We start from the raw sequence: 17,462 nt of genomic DNA on the forward strand, positions 1-17,462 counted from the left end.
CGCTACAATAACTGACACTTTGATGTGCTGTGTGAATGTGTGGCCAACTAACTTGCCAAGTAACGTAGTTATTATACCTAACGTTAGTGATGGTTGATTGATTAGCATCCACAAATCAGCCTGTTTTAACCACATAATTTCTTTCTTCATGACAAAGCTAAAATTTATAGCCCAGACGGGATGCAACTCCGTAACAATGCCACTGTTATTGGAATCAGACCCTTACATACCTTTAGCCATATAGTGTAGCTTCAACACTCAGAAGCAGCTGTAATTGTTAATGTCTTCTGGGGTTAGAATCCCCATCGTTGCTATTGGATGACCGGGCACCTACATACAGTCGTGATTGGCTACATCTGATGGATGCGGTGGCTGAAACCCAATTTTCTTCCCAAATGTGTGATTTTAAACGAGTAAGTGTGCATAAATGTCCATAACAAGTGCACGATGATCACTAGATAACAAATGTGCAGCTATTCCCCACTGACAGCCCATAAATGCATTCAAGTAATCTATAAAAAAGAAAAAGAAAGGTTTTTTTTTTCTAAAATACTTTAATTTGACTACAAAATGAGAATGTATTCAGATATATACACATACAGAGATTACAAACAAAATACAGGAAAACATTCATTACACTCACTTTACACTTTTCTCTCTTAGAGTCTCTTACAAGCATAATAAATCTGTCACCACACGCTCCAAATGCTCGGCGTCCTTTCAAAGTCCTTGTAATTTGCTGTAAAGACAAAAAAAAAAACATTCATCTTCAATAACTGCTTCATTGTTATTATTCTATTAATGCATTTTCTTTTGTCTCACAGTCTAGTCATATCCAGTTACATAGTTCTGCTGCTGCAGATCCCGACCCTGACTACACATGGGTAGTGGCTGCCCGATTGATATGGGTTCACTCAGGGATTAGTGTTGGGCACCATTACTGATTGCCTCCCCAGCCACGTTTTTTAATGTTTATGTATAAATATTGTGTCCCCCTTTTGCAGCCCCATAAGCAACAAACTGTGATGCACTGTGTATTCTGGCACCTTTCTATCAGAACTTCTTCAGCAATTTGAGCTACAGTCTTCACTCCCCACATGCATCAACGAGCTTTGGCCCCCCATGACCCTGTCGCCGGTTTACCACTGTTCCTTCCTTGAACCACTTTTGATAGATACTGACCACTGCAGACTGGGAACACCCCACAAGAGCTGCAGTCTTGGAGATGCTCTGACCCAGTCGTCTAGCCATCACAATGTGGCTCTTGGTTTCTATTATTCCGAGTCTGAAGCACTGCTGGTGGCTACTGGAGCAGCGCTGGTGCATAACTAAGCGCTAGAACTTGCAAAAATGAAGCCTAAAACACTGAGAAAAAAGCAGGAACAAAGTGAGCCTCCTGACAAAATAAAGCCCATGTAAACAGAGAGATGTGTGCCAGCTAGCAGACGATTACTGAACTACTGGTCTTGTTTTGCTTCCCACAGGAATATCAATCGGACCGGACATTCGATTTTCCAGATTTTGTCTGGTAAATCCGTTAAATTGAGGTTCGACTGTATAGAGAGTTTTAAAATATAGAGAACACATGATGCTTCACGATCAGCCAGTAGGCATCAAAGTTGCAGCGACAACGAAGTGACTCCCTATACAGCCTGCCCTTCCTAAGTCATAAGACTGCTGTGCCACCCAAATACTTCTCACAGAGCACAGTATAGTGTACAGAGAGCATATTCGATTGACCAAGACCAGAACCCCCTCTACCCTACAAACAAAAAGCCAATAATGACAGACTAGGCGCCTAAATGGTCGTCAGCGGTGGAAGCTAGAACATTAGACCTCTGTACTGCCTGAGTGACTGAATATTTTTATAGAATAAATAATAAGAATTAAAGTTGAATACCTGTCCTCCACCGTTTTGTTTGATGGATAGTACACCTTGAAGGAAAATCCACTTCTTGGAAAAGAGCCCTGTGCAAGTAGATAACAAATTGGTTGCTATTAAAAATTACTGATCTAAAATTAGTGTAGTAAAAGTAACGTACGCATCATGAGTAACCAGTAGGTGAGTTACCGGGTTAACAGAGAGACATTCTGTGTTGGAGATGCTGAAGGGGTCGTATTTATCAGCGAAGACAATGACGTCAGGTACAGGATAGACACGCAGGGCGTAGTCGTACGCCCAATACACCGGACTGACGTAGAGAGGAAGTGGAGTCAAATGACCCTGCGACAAGATGGTCTTCACAAACTATAAAAACACAAGATAATATAAACGGTCAACGCTGCAAACAGTTTCCTCAAATTCAGTCTAACTGACAGTCTAACACTAAGTGACTATAGGTGGTACAGCTAATAAAAGTGGGTGGGGACACTGAGTGACAGTGGGAGGTAACAGTCTTAAAGGAGGGCAGTAACACCAAGTGATGATGAGCAGTAACAGGTAACAATGAAAGTGAAAGAGAGGGTGGAAGCACTGGGCGATGGGCGGTAACAAGTAACATTAATAAGGGTGGGCAGACAAACAGTGAAAGTGGGCGGGAACAGTCATACAGGAGGGGCAGTAGCACTGGTAGTGGGCGGTAACAGTCCATAAGGAGGGCAGTAGCTCTGGATGATGAACGAATGGGTGGGAACAGTCAAGTGGGTGATAGTGGGCAATTGTGGGTGATAGTGGGCGGTACCAGGTAAAACTGATAAGGGTGGGCGAAGAAGCTGAGTGAAAGTGGGCGGGAACAGGTAATGAGCAGGATGAGCAGTACAGTCAGTAATGGAAGGGCAGTAACAGTGAGTTTGGGCAGTGCAATTAAACAGTGGGTGTTAACAATGAGACTGCGGGTGGTAACAGGGTGACTGTTGACAGATTCTTGATTCAGAGTAAAAGGGACTCACGTGATTTGGGATGTCCAGGTTGCTGCTGGGGAGCCTCACACAGTTCCTACACATCTTGTTGACCAGGTCTTCTCGGATCACCACTATCTCCTGACTGCAGTACTGGATCCTGACATGACAATAATAATAATTATAATCGGGTGACCACACGTCCTCTTTTTACCGGACTTGTCCTATTTTTGGGACCTAAAATGTGTCCTGCAGTCAGCTGATACAATTCTGCCACAAATCAAAAACACTATATAAAATACATTTAATTAATGAGTGACAGCTGTTTCTTTATTTGTTGCTGTTATTGTTTATGTAGCATAATGCAATCGGGTACTTGGATATGACTAAACTGGGGGAAAATTGGGGTAAAAACGCAAAAAAAAAAAAAAATGCAAAAAAAAAATGCACAAAAAAAACAAAAAAAAACAAACAAAAAAAAAAAAACACCTGTTTTCAGTTTTTATGGCACACACCCATTTTAGTAACCCACCTGTTTTCATTACCCACCCATTTTATAACCCACCTCTATTCATAACCCACCTGTTTTTTCATATACCACCCCTATTCATAACCCACCCATTTTCGTAACCCACCTCTATTCGTAACCCATCTATTTTCATTTACCACCCCCATTCGTATCCCACCCGTTTTCATAACACCTCTATTCGTAACCCACCCATTTTCATTTACCACCCCATTCATATCCCACCCATTTTTGTAACACACCTGTATTCATAACCCACCTCTATTCCTAACCCACCCATTCCCATTTACCACCCCATTTGTATTCCACTCGTTTTTGTAACACACCTGTATTTTTAAACCACCTCTATTTGTAACACACCTGTACTCGTAAACCACCTCTATTTGTAACACACCTGTACTCGTAAACCACTTCTATTTGTAAACCACCTCCATTCGTAAGCCCACCTCTATTCGTAATAAAATTGTGCTTTAAGCGTGGAGATTAGAAATCTTTACTGCAAGTCGCTCTACCTAAAAGTATCAGCTAAATGCTGCAATTGTAAATACAAAAATGTCTAAACATAAAAAATAAAAGGAACAGATTCATACCTGCACGGGTTTGTGGTGAAGACGGAGAAAGGGACGCGCTGTCTAAATTCCTCAGTGATGTGTTCAGCCAAAGGAGGTCTGAAAAACATACAGCATAAGCAATGAGGTTCATGTTTAAAGTTTACTTAAAGCTAGACAGCATGTGCAACAGAACAGCACACACATGGCAATGTAAAGCTTGCTCGACTGTAAACAGCTGGTGGATCTTGGATTACATCCGACCACGTGGACAGATTTCATATAAGCCTATGGGTTTTCTTTCCAACCTTGACAAGTGACAACTGTTCCATGTCATTTTTATTTGGAGTTGAGGAGTTGATTAAAACTGCCACAACACCTGAGACTTCCCTAACAGATCACGCTTTTAAATTGTGACTATTCAAATATGGCACTGGACATTTAATTATGCCGGAATGTTTTTAATAAAATAACACAGAGTATGACGCCTTACCTGGGTAGAATAGTGCTGGGTCCAGGGTCTTCAGGGCCAGGAACGAACACAAAGCGGCTGCTGCATTGACAGAAAAACATGACAGCGCAGCGTAAAAATGTATGATATGAGCAATCAAATTATAATTTTATTATAATATAAATTACTGCAAACGAGCAACATCACGGTCACAGGTCAGCACTGTTCTGCTCAATCGGGAAGAATTTTGAGTTGACTCGATGTAAAAATTAGGATCTTACCTGTTGTGGATGTTGGGATGTTCGCAAATCAGATCAGCTAGTGCTTTTAATGACTCTGAAACACAAAAAAACCCACATATAAACCCTCGCCGTTTCGGATGATCGCATTTTACAGATCAGTGCTCTAGCAGTAGGGCTGGTTTAACCCAAACCCCCGTCCTGGTGATGTAATTGTTTTGACTTGCTGGCTTAAACCCATGTAACTGTATAAATAAATAAATACAATGTATGCCTATGAAGGACATGAAAGACAAATCAAGCTTTTAAAGACCTCACCTTTAAGTGACTTGACCTGATTCTTGCCATACGGGGCGGAGGAGAAGTTCCCACAGAAGATGAAGCATGTTGGAGGCATCGACGAATATCCTGTGACAGAAAGATAGAAACTCTATAAACATGTAACTGATCCTGTAATACCATATTTAAGGGAGGGGCAGCGACCTATTGTGCTAGCCTTCCACCGCTGAGACCCGGGTTTCAAGCACAGTGGTGCTATCAGCCAGCCGGGCATCTGCACAGACATATCTGGCTATGTTAAGAAAAGGGGATGGCTGAAGCCCTGTGATAGATTGAAATTACCGCCTGTGTCTAAAGTTTCCTGTTAAAACCAGACCCACGGCATCTCTGACCAAGTCGAAGCAGCTGGTCTGGGTTGCTGTGGGTCCAGAATCACTGGGTGCACTGCAGTAACACACCCCGAACAGGATGCCAATCCACCTTGAGACCTCACTCACGTCCATTTACATTTACATTTTCACTGTATTAAATTACAGTGTACAGTCTGAGCAATTGAGGGTTAAGGGCCCAAGAGCAGCAACCTGGCAGTGGTGGGGCTTGAACCAGCAACCTTCTGATTACTAGTCCAGTTCCTTAACCACTAAACTATGGCTTACGTCCACATACCCCACCCCCCTATTTACGCCCTGCTATTTATAAACTACCAAATACACCTGCACATCCAGTGAACGGCAATTCCTCATGACAGAAACCACCGCGGACAACCACAAACATCGATCGGAGGAATGCAGCAGACCTGAAAACATGGTCTGGATCTTCTCCAGGACCTCCACGCTGTCCAGCCACAGGTCAGAAACGATAACAAACATGGCATCCTCGTTGTCCTCCTCCAGCTGCTTCAGCTTGGCGGAGGCCTTAACCGCCGTGGAGGACGGGCCACCGAAGAAGTTCACGTTGCCGTAATACGCTCTGGAAAAGAATAGAAAAGTCTCAAATGAACTTGCTTAAAGGTGTGCACAAAAAGAGACACCCTGGTGCTAACACTTATTAACCATGGACTCATCTAAGCAGTCGACTAAGGAGCTCACAATTTTAACCATCTAATACATCATTAAACAGTAGCAGGTAGCAGGTAGGGAGAAAATTATTTTTTTTAAACCAAGAGTGTTGATAAATCTGGCAACCCCACCTGTGACTTCATTCCATAAGTTAACTGCAATATGGCAAAAACAACTAGATAAGCCAGAGGGATTGTTCACATGTGACAATTACTATTTCTTTGAGTTAATATAAATATGAAAATATAAAGTCAAGGGGATCAGATCAGGAACACAGGACAGGATCATGCACGCTGAATGTAGTGGAAACATGTTCAGGTTTTTATGCTCACCTGGTGGTAGACGACGGCTCAATCGGAGGAAACCCAAAAGCATTAACATGGAAAATCGAATCCTCATACCATCCTGCAGCAAACAAAAGCAGAACAATGGCTTATTAGTTAATGATACACAAATCTGGCCAAAAGTATGTGGACACCTGACCATGAGCTTGTTGGATACCCCTTTTCAAAAACATGAAAATTAAGATGCAGAATGACAGTTCAGGATTTCTTTGAGGCTTTGGCATAATACTAATGTTCCATGTCGTTTTAATGGGTGCAGTCAAACTAGTCCTATTTGTATAGACACCAGCAAAAGTCCTTATCACCGGCACTAGCACACCAGAGCTGGGATTTCAAATACATCATATCGAATCTCAGCTCTGCCATCCGGCTGGGCTGGGCGGCTATATGAAAACGTATGGCTGTTGTTCATCCAGGTAGGAAGCCGGATAGGGAGCTCATAACTGATGCAGTTACGACCTCTGCTGACAGAGTAGAGGAATAATGCTGATCAGGGTGTGGTTCTCCGTGCACAAGGTTGATCGGCATGAGAACTCGCCTCGTGCAGGTGAAAAGATGCAGTCGGGTAGTGCTCACGTGTCGGGGGGGCGTGCGTCAGTTCGCTCTCCTCAATCAGGGGTGGGGGTCAGCTCCAGTAGAGAGGAAGCATAACGCAAATAGCTAAAAATGGGGGAAAAAAAGGGAGAAAATGCACAACAAGTCCTTAACACTGTGGTGCTCAATTGTGCTAGGCCACCACCACGGAGATCTTGAGCTTTCAAGTTAGAATCTCAGCTGTGCTATTGACCTCACCAGTTGTACAACAGGCCTGAGGAAAGTAGGCTGACGAGGTTCCCTGTTGCTGCTGCAAAGGCGACCTCTGCTGGCTGGTTCAGACACCTATATGAAGGGTGGATGACTGACAGAGCAGAGCTGTGACTCACTGTACATGATACAGTAAGATTCTTTAAGACTCCACTTCTATGAGGTAAAAAAGGGGCCAGAGCAAGTGGCGGTGGAAGTAACAACAGGGGATGTGGAAACGACTCAATTATAACTATATAACTAGAAATAGAGGGAAGAAAGCAGTTCTCGTTCTAGTTAACATTCTGGTACACTATATGGCCAGAAGCATGTAGACACTCGACCGTGAGCTTGCTTGAAATTTCATTCTGAAACCATCTGTAGTATTTTCAGTGTAATGGGAAACTGAATGCATCTAAATTGGGGGACAAAACACGAAAAAGGGGTAGCGGGTGGGCAAAGATGTCTCAAAGCTTTTGTCAACCACCAGTGAGCAATAAATAATGACTATGATTAATTTGTGGTGTGTGTTTACCTCCTATTATTTGACATTAAATTTTTTTTATTAAAGCGAATCAATACAACTACACACTGGACTCGTTTCTACTGACTGCTGACTAATGTTTAAACACTGTGTGAAACGACTTTCACCCCTCAGAGCCACAAATTGAGCTTTAGTGTGTATATTAGCGTATACGCAGAACTCACCCTCAGCCAGGACGAAGCAGGACTCGGTGTACAGGCCGCTGTGGAACTGGTGAGAAACTGGTCAAGGCATGAAAGTGTGTACAGACCAGCTTATAGCATCTCATTACAGTATAAACACATCATGGGGACTTAATCACATTATAATCACTTTTATGACTGGACTGGATTAAATCTGCTTTGTACAGAGCAGTGAAAGGATATTGCCTTCGAAAGGTTTAACTGCACTGAGCCAGTCTGGTCCTCTAGGAAAAACTTGCCCTAAGAAAAAGAGAGAGAGAGAAAAAAGGAAATCAGTGGATTTGGACACACACACTGTGCCAAAAGTATACAGACAGCCTTTGTAATTACAGAGTTCAATGTGTTTTATGCACAGCAATACGTAACAAGTACATAAAATCAATTATTTGCTGCAACATGTGACTGTAGGTCATGCAGGGCTCTGCTCTTATCAGCCAAAAAAAGGAACCTGAGGGTACAGTGGGCACAGGCTTACTGAATTTGAACTGTTCAACTTTTTTATGCATTTCCCCCCTTTTTCTCCCAATTCAGCGTAGCCAATCCACTGCTGGGGACCCTGACGGCATTCAAGGAGGGTGTATATTCGCCTGACACCAATCCCTTCTTATTCCCCTGTACTTCGGTGGATTTGCCAGTGAGGTGAGGTTCGCGTACGGAGAGCCACGCCCCGATCTCTGCTCTCCTCCACTTTCTGTACAGGCGCCCTGGCCAACCAAGGTCCTTACACAGCGTTAAACACCCCACCTCTTATTAGGGCGGTCTTTTCCTATCCAGCGGACTGGAGGCCAACTGCACCTGCTAGAGGGTGACCAGCCGACCGGTAGCAGAGCCGAGAATCGAACCAGGGAGCTCGGAATCTCTCATCATCAAACTCCTTCCCGTCTAACATCAGTGTCTGAACTATAATTGCTTGTTTAACTAAATGGGCGCAAATTCCTACAGACACACTCCAAACTCTGTTAGAAAACCATCACAGGGGTGTGAAGCCTGTTTTAAGTGGAACAGAAATACCTCTTTGAGCTGTGTGACCATTCCAAGGACGATAACTTCACCCATTTTAGCTGTGCTCCCTAAGAGAGCCTCAACGGTCTTCAACTACAAGGAAAAGCAAAACACTGGAGAATTAGACCTTCATATGTACACATATGGTTCTAACACACACACACACACACACAGGGTCTGTCTAAAAACCTAGCAATCTCTCTACATAGACGCATTTTATGTCATCCTACGCTCTCGAGAAGAAGGCATGTCTAAATTCTTAGATACCTTAAAATGCTCCAACTGAGGTGCCTTATTTCTAAACGATAATCTGACTGAATACCAATGGAGCATCTGAGGTTTCCTTAACGGTGAATGGCCTTCCTCTCCTCAGCACCAAACTCTCATCCCTGCTCTGCACATGCCCCGACCTTCTCAAGCTCACCTCCCTGAGATCCAACCTGCTCTGTCCCTCTAATAAACCAGTACAGGTTCAGTACATACACGTGTAAAACAACCAGCAGCGTCACCTTACCTGGAATCTATTCCTCCCTTCAGCTGCAGCCGAGCCGATCACTGGTGGAGTGAAGAGCTCGTGTCGATGTGTCCGCTAATCATGAGAACGTAAAATATTCAGCTTTATTTTTAATTCAATATACTTCAATATAAGAATAGAATAATTAAATGAGCAATCTGATTGGTTGTGAAAGCTCTAACTGTGCTGTTATTCTGCATTTGACTTCCCTTGAACCCAAACGTGTTCAAACTACTAAGTAAGTCATTAAACTCGTTTTGATTTGGTTTTGTGAGCTCTTGCAAGCCATGTTATAGATGTATCTGAATATTAGCTCATTTAAGTCATAATTAGAAGTTGTACCCTAGTGGTTAAGGTACTGGACTAGTAATCAGAAGGTCACAAGCCCCACCACTGCCAGGTTGCTGATGTTGGGCCCCTGAGCAAGGCCCTTAACCCTCAATTGCTCAGACTGTAACTGTAATGTAAGTCGCTCTGGATAAAGGCGTCTGCTAAATGCCGAAAACGTAAACGTAAGCTGACGGTGTGAACAACCAGGTTGAGGGGACGCAGCAGTGTTGGGCTTTTTCCAATTTTGAAATCTGGTCTGATCTTTAGTTCAATGCAACATTATATCTAATAGCAGCACATTATTTTTTACCATACCTGTATCACTCAGCCGACCCCTAGTTGGCAAACAGCACCTATAATGAAGCAATTGCTGTTTGATCGCAATATTCACCCAACAAACAGCTTTGTTTCACTTTAATTGCACGGTAAACCTCATGGTTAGGGCCCTACTAAATCCACGGGAAAATGTGCTTAATTGTTAAAGAAAAGAGCCACGTTTCACTGCAGTTATTACATTTCACTCATAAATTAAATGATACAATAAATGAAAAACAGCACAGCTTCCTTAATAGTAAAATGTAAACCTAGAACATCCAGCCACGGTGTGAGGCTCCGTCTCAAATACAAAAAATACTCGTCTGTGTTTTGACAAATGACATATTTTAGAGTAAAAAGAAGCAAACAACATTTGTAGCAAACTATTAAAAACCCATCTCAAACAGTTTTGCTTGCACAGCACATTAAAAGTTTACCCACCTACTTTCAATTATGTATGAGTCAAGGGCTATTTACAAGACTTCCAGTAGTGTTTCTTGGGGTGTATTATAAGCACATTTTTGATCATTAACCTGCCGCAAAAGTCCGTATAAAAAATTCATGTGTTCTTGACTGTGTAGGCTGAATTTGCTTTGGATTTTTGCTTTCAGAAAATAAACAGTCTCACCTGCTGTAGGATGGTGTAACGTTCTCTGAAGAGCTCGGCCTTGTCCCTGGCCTGTCCGCACACGCTGGGAGCCGGGTGGCTGGTCATGCTAATACTGTAGGAGAGCGACCACACGGCGTCTCTTATACTTTGCAATATTACTTTATACACTGATCAGCCAATAACATTAAAACCACCTCCTTGTTTCTACACTCACTGTCCATTTTATCAGCTCCACTTACCATATACAAGCACTTTGTAGTTCTACAATTACTGACTGTAGTCCATCTGTTTCTCTGCATGCTTACTTAGCCTGCTTTCACCCTGTTCTTCTTTAGGTGTTGGGTCATTCTCAGCACTGCAGTGACACTGACATGAGTGGATCAGACAGTGTCCACTCACTGTCCACTCTATTAGACACTCCTACCTGGTTGGTCCACCTTGTAGATGTAAAGTCAGAGACGATCGCTCATTTGTTGCTCCTGTTTGAGTCGGTCATCTTCTAGACCTTCATCAGTGGTCACAGGACGCTGCCCACGGGGCGCTGTTGGCTGGATGTTTTTGGTTGGTGGACTATTCTCAGTCCAGCAGTGACAGTGAGGTGTTTAAAAACTCTTATCCACTCATACCAGCACAACACACACTAACACACCACCACCATGTCAGTGTCACTGCAGTGCTGAGAATGATCCACCACCTAAATAATACCTGCTCTGTGGTGGTCCTGTGGGGGTCCTGACCATTGAAGAACAGAGTGAAAGGGGGTAACAAAGCATGCAGAGAAACAGATGGACTACAGTCAGTAATTGTAGAACTACAAAGTGCTTCTATATGGTAAGTGGAGCTGATAAAATGGACAGTGAGTGTAGAAACAAGGAGGTGGTTTTAATGTTATGGCTGATTGATGTAAATGTAAATATAAACACTTACGGTATGAATTTCTTTCGTTCGGTGCTGTAAATAAATCTGGGCACGTCGAAAGCTCCAATGATGTTAAAAACTTTGTCTCTAGACACAAGAGATCACTGATTAGGTTACAGTTCTCAGCGCTTAAGTAATATTAGTTAACATCATGTTTTACTATGTGGCCAAAAGTGTGTGGACACTCGACTTCTGTAGGAATTCCCTCTAAACACCAGACCACTTTTGGCCAAAGTGTACCTAAACAAACATAGAATGACGATCTTACATGGTCTCATCACATGACTGACTGCAGTCCTGCACAGCTGTCTCAGCCACCGAGAGCTCGATCATGCTGGAGGGCACTGAAACACATACAGATGTGAGATTTATTAACAGTAACAAAGAATCATGGGAAAACATAACAGTCGGTTCTTACGTGGCTGTTTTTCAACCGCATCCAGGATCCGCTCGATGACATCGTCCAGTTCACTTTCACCGACAGACTCCAAAACCTCCAGCAGATATTTACTGGCCTCACTGGAAACAAAACACACACACACACACACACACAGAGTCATCATTTACATTCAGCATCACCTACAGTGACAGTGGTAACCAAGGCTATCAGTCTGAAGGTGGTTGGTTCAGACCCAGGCGCTGCCATGCAGACACTGTTGGGCCCTCGAGCAAGGCCCTTAACCCTGTCTGCTGTGGTGCTGGGAATGGTCAGAGGGGGGTCTTTTGAATGATAAATGGGGTACAGCGTGTGACAGCATACACAGCAACATATAGGCTACAGTCAGATATTGAATACCACCAAAGTTCCCAGGAATTTTGTATGCTGCATTTCATTGTTCTGTACTTTGTGTAATATATGTAGTACACTATATATATATATATAGTTATTATATATATATATATATATATACACACACACATATATACAGTATATACTTTCAGCTGTGTTATACTATATATAATATAGCATACCATATTATATATATACAGTGTATCACAAAAGTGAGTACACCCCTCACATTTCTGCAAATATTTTATTATATCTTTTCATGGGACAACACTATAGACATGAAACTTGGATATAACTTAGAGTAGTCAGTGTACAACTTGTATAGCAGTGTAGATTTACTGTCTTCTGAAAATAACTCAACACACAGCCATTAATGTCTAAATGGCTGGCAACATAAGTGAGTACACCCCACAGTGAACATGTCCAAATTGTGCCCAAAGTGTCAATATTTTGTGTGACCACCATTATTATCCAGCACTGCCTTAACCCTCCTGGGCATGGAATTCACCAGAGCTGCACAGGTTGCTACTGGAATCCTCTTCCACTCCTCCATGATGACATCACGGAGCTGGTGGATGTTAGACACCTTGAACTCCTCCACCTTCCACTTGAGGATGCGCCACAGGTGCTCAATTGGGTTTAGTCCATCACCTTTACCTTCAGCTTCCTCAGCAAGGCAGTTGTCATCTTGGAGGTTGTGTTTGGGGTCGTTATCGTGTTGGAAAACTGCCATGAGGCCCAGTTTTCGAAGGGAGGGGATCATGCTCTGTTTCAGAATGTCACAGTACATGTTGAAATTCATGTTTCCCTCAATGAACTGCAGCTCCCCAGTGCCAGCAACACTCATGCAGCCCAAGACCATGATGCTACCACCACCATACTTGACTGTAGGCAAGATACAGTTGTCTTGGTACTTCTCACCAGGGCGCCGCCACACATGCTGGACACCATCTGAGCCAAACAAGTTTATCTTGGTCTCGTCAGACCACAGGGCATTCCAGTAATCCATGTTCTTGGACTGCTTGTCTTCAGCAAACTGTTTGCTGGCTTTCTTGTGCGTCAGCTTCCTTCTGGGATGACGACCATGCAGACCGAGTTGATGCAGTGTGCTGCGTATGGTCTGAGCACTGACAGGCTGACCTCCCACGTCTTCAACCTCTGCAGCAATGCTGGCAGCACTCATGTGTCTATTTTTTAAAGCCAACCTCTGGATATGACGCCGAACACGTGGACTCGACTTCTTTGGTCGACCCTGGCGAAGCCTGTTCCGAGTGGAACCTGTCCTGGAAAACCGCTGTATGACCTTGGCCACCATGCTGTAGCTCAGTTTCAGGGTGTTAGCAATCTTCTTATAGCCCAGGCCATCTTTGTGGAGAGCAACAATTCTATTTCTCACATCCTCAGAGAGTTCTTTGCCATGAGGTGCCATGTTGAATATCCAGTGGCCAGTATGAGAGAATTGTACCCAAAACACCAAATTTAACAGCCCTGCTCCCCATTTACACCTGGGACCTTGACACATGACACCAGGGAGGGACAACGACACATTTGGGCACAATTTGGACATGTTCACTGTGGGGTGTACTCACTTATGTTGCAGCTATTTAGACATTAATGGCTGTGTGTTGAGTTATTTTCAGAAGACAGTAAATCTACACTGCTATACAAGCTGTACACTGACTACTCTAAGTTATATCCAAGTTTCATGTCTATAGTGTTGTCCCATGAAAAGATATAATGAAATATTTGCAGAAATGTGAGGGGTGTACTCACTTTTGTGATACACTGTATATAGTGCTATACTATATATAATACTATAGTATTACTATAGTACATACGTGTGTGAGTGTGTGTATATATATATATATATATATATATACTGTGTGTACATATATACAGTATATACATTCCGCTGTATTATACTATATATAATATATAGTAAGTAAGTAAGTAAGTAAATTTTATTTATAAAGCACTCTTAAAACAACTTACGTTGACCAAAGTGCTGTACATCGAATAAGCATACATAACACAACATTATATTAAAAAAGTAAGAACCAAATAAAAATACAGAGTAAGAGACAAAATAAAACAGATAAAAATAGACTAAACAATTAAAATTAACACAGCTCCTCACTGTTCAAATGCCAGCTTATAAAGGTATGTTTTTAGGAGTGATTTAAAAACAGCGGCCGAAGGTGCTTGTCGAATATTAGGAGGTAGAGTGTTCCATAGCCTCGGAGCATAAACTGCAAATGCACGATCACCTTTTAGCTTCAAACGAGCCCTAAGAACAGTCAACAAATTCTGAGTGGCTGATCTTAAAGATCGCTGTGCGGTTGCGGGAGAAAGCATACCACTGAGATAAGCCGGGGCTTGACCATTAAGCGCTTTAAAAACAAATAAAAGCACTTTAAAATGAATCCTGTGCTGAACAGGCAGCCAATGTAGTGAGGCAAGGACGGGTGTAATATGGTTTCTTTTCTTGGTATTAGTCAGTAACCTTGCTGCTGCATTCTGGACTACCTGCAAGCGCCGCAACAGAGACTGACTAATCCCAATATACAGAGAATTACAGTAGTCAATTCTTGCAGAAATGAATGCATGAATAACTTTTTCCAGGTCAGAATAGCAGAGAAAAGGCTTAATCTTCGCAATATTTCTGAGCTGGAAGAAGCTATTCCTTACCACAGAGTTGATTTGTTTATCAAATCGGAGGTCAGAGTCAAAGATAACACCAAGATTTCTCACAGATGTTTTGACACATGTAGACAAGTGACCAAGGTTATTGGAGACACTATTGATGTGATGACCCATATATAACATATATTTAGTATACTATATATATATATGTGTGTGTGTGTGTGTGTGTAATATATATACACATTATTATAGTACATATAAACATATGTTTATATGTTTTTATATATATATATATATATATACAGTGTATCACAAAAGTGAGTACACCCCTCACATTTCTGCAAATATTTCATTATATCTTTTCATGGGACAACACTATAGACATGAAACTTGGATATAACTTAGAGTAGTCAGTGTACAGCTTGTATAGCAGTGTAGATTTACTGTCTTCTGAAAATAACTCAACACACAGCCATTAATGTCTAAATAGCTGGCAACATAAGTGAGTACACCCCACAGTGAACATGTCCAAATTGTGCCCAAATGTGTCGTTGTCCCTCCCTGGTGTCATGTGTCAAGGTCCCAGGTGTAAATGGGGAGCAGGGCTGTTAAATTTGGTGTTTTGGGTACAATTCTCTCATACTGGCCACTGGATATTCAACATGGCACCTCATGGCAAAGAACTCTCTGAGGATGTGAGAAATAGAATTGTTGCTTTCCACAAAGATGGCCTGGGCTATAAGAAGATTGCTAACACCCTGAAACTGAGCTACAGCATGGTGGCCAAGGTCATACAGCGGTTTTCCAGGACAGGTTCCACTCGGAACAGGCTTCGCCAGGGTCGACCAAAGAAGTTGAGTCCACGTGTTCGGCGTCATATCCAGAGGTTGGCTTTAAAAAATAGACACATGAGTGCTGCCAGCATTGCTGCAGAGGTTGAAGACGTGGGAGGTCAGCCTGTCAGTGCTCAGACCATACGCCGCACACTGCATCAACTCGGTCTGCATGGTCGTCATCCCAGAAGGAAGCTGACGCACAAGAAAGCCAGCAAACAGTTTGCTGAAGACAAGCAGTCCAAGAACATGGATTACTGGAATGCCCTGTGGTCTGACGAGACCAAGATAAACTTGTTTGGCTCAGATGGTGTCCAGCATGTGTGGCGGCGCCCTGGTGAGAAGTACCAAGACAACTGTATATTGCCTACAGTCAAGCATGGTGGTGGTAGCATCATGGTCTTGGGCTGCATGAGTGTTGCTGGCACTGGGGAGCTGCAGTTCATTGAGGGAAACATGAATTCCAACATGTACTGTGACATTCTGAAACAGAGCATGATCCCCTCCCTTCGAAAACTGGGCCTCATGGCAGTTTTCCAACAGGATAACGACCCCAAACACAACCTCCAAGATGACAACTGCCTTGCTGAGGAAGCTGAAGGTAAAGGTGATGGACTAAACCCAATTGAGCACCTGTGGCACATCCTCAAGTGGAAGGTGGAGGAGTTCAAGGTGTCTAACATCCACCAGCTCCGTGATGTCATCATGGAGGAGTGGAAGAGGATTCCAGTAGCAACCTGTGCAGCTCTGGTGAATTCCATGCCCAGGAGGGTTAAGGCAGTGCTGGATAATAATGGTGGTCACACAAAATATTGACACTTTGGGCACAATTTGGACATGTTCACTGTGGGGTGTACTCACTTATGTTGCCAGCTATTTAGACATTAATGGCTGTGTGTTGAGTTATTTTCAGAAGACAGTAAATCTACACTGCTATACAAGTTGTACACTGACTACTCTAAGTTATATCCAAGTTTTAGTTCTATAGTGTTGTCCCATGAAAAGATATAATAAAATATTTGCAGAAATGTGAGGGGTGTACTCACTTTTGTGATACACTGTATATATATATATATATAATATAGTACTATACTATAGGTGTATATATATAATATAGGCACATTACTATAGTACATATGTTTATATGTACTATGTGTGTATGAGTTCATATATATATATAAACACAATATATATATGATCATGTAGATGAGGCATTCCTCTTCCTCTACATGATCCTGCACGGGTGAACACGGAGGTCTGCGTGACGTCAGCAGGACTGTTTGTTGACGTTTTTTTCGGCTCCACCTCAGAAACGCTCCATAAATGTATTTCCAAGACAACTCTAAGCTAAATAAACGTCATAACTTCATATAAATGTATAACTATAATAAATAAAATATAAAAACATACGGTCTCAGCATTAATCCGCGCATTTTAAACGCCGCGGTAACTTTTGTCTTCAGCCTCCGCGCGTCCATGTTCATCGGTTGGCGCTAAAATTCCACTTCCGCTTCTTTACCGATCGAATTCCGGTTAACAAAATAAAGCTCCCCGCTGCATTTCAAAATAAAAGTCCTTGCACCGTATTTTTTTTTATCAAAACCTTGATTCAAGCTCACAAAATAAGCCTTGTTAATAACAAATAAAACAATGAAGACAATGAAGTGCGTGTGTTAGCTTATTATTTTACAAGATATACATATAAATCTATATAT

General features: G+C 42.4%; 1 protein-coding gene across 1 annotated transcript; it reads right to left on the reverse strand.

The window, feature by feature from the left end:
• Positions 1 to 545: 545 nt before the first annotated feature.
• pole2 (polymerase (DNA directed), epsilon 2) lies at positions 546 to 17,231 on the reverse strand. Its single transcript, XM_063007282.1, has 19 exons — positions 17,158 to 17,231; positions 11,900 to 12,000; positions 11,750 to 11,825; positions 11,491 to 11,568; positions 10,582 to 10,675; positions 9,309 to 9,383; positions 8,804 to 8,887; positions 7,976 to 8,032; positions 7,775 to 7,823; positions 6,272 to 6,344; positions 5,678 to 5,850; positions 4,921 to 5,010; positions 4,645 to 4,699; positions 4,406 to 4,465; positions 3,955 to 4,032; positions 2,890 to 2,998; positions 2,072 to 2,248; positions 1,901 to 1,968; positions 546 to 739 (listed from the first exon to the last, which is right to left on the reverse strand). Exons 1-19 carry the CDS (start codon positions 17,229 to 17,231, stop codon positions 721 to 723), a joined length of 1,590 nt encoding a protein of 529 aa, XP_062863352.1. The 3' UTR covers positions 546 to 720.
• Between the last annotated feature and the right edge of the window lie 231 nt (positions 17,232 to 17,462).

The sequence above is a fragment of the Trichomycterus rosablanca genome, chromosome 13, assembly GCF_030014385.1.
Source record: "Trichomycterus rosablanca isolate fTriRos1 chromosome 13, fTriRos1.hap1, whole genome shotgun sequence".
Classification (NCBI taxonomy): domain Eukaryota; kingdom Metazoa; phylum Chordata; class Actinopteri; order Siluriformes; family Trichomycteridae; genus Trichomycterus; species Trichomycterus rosablanca.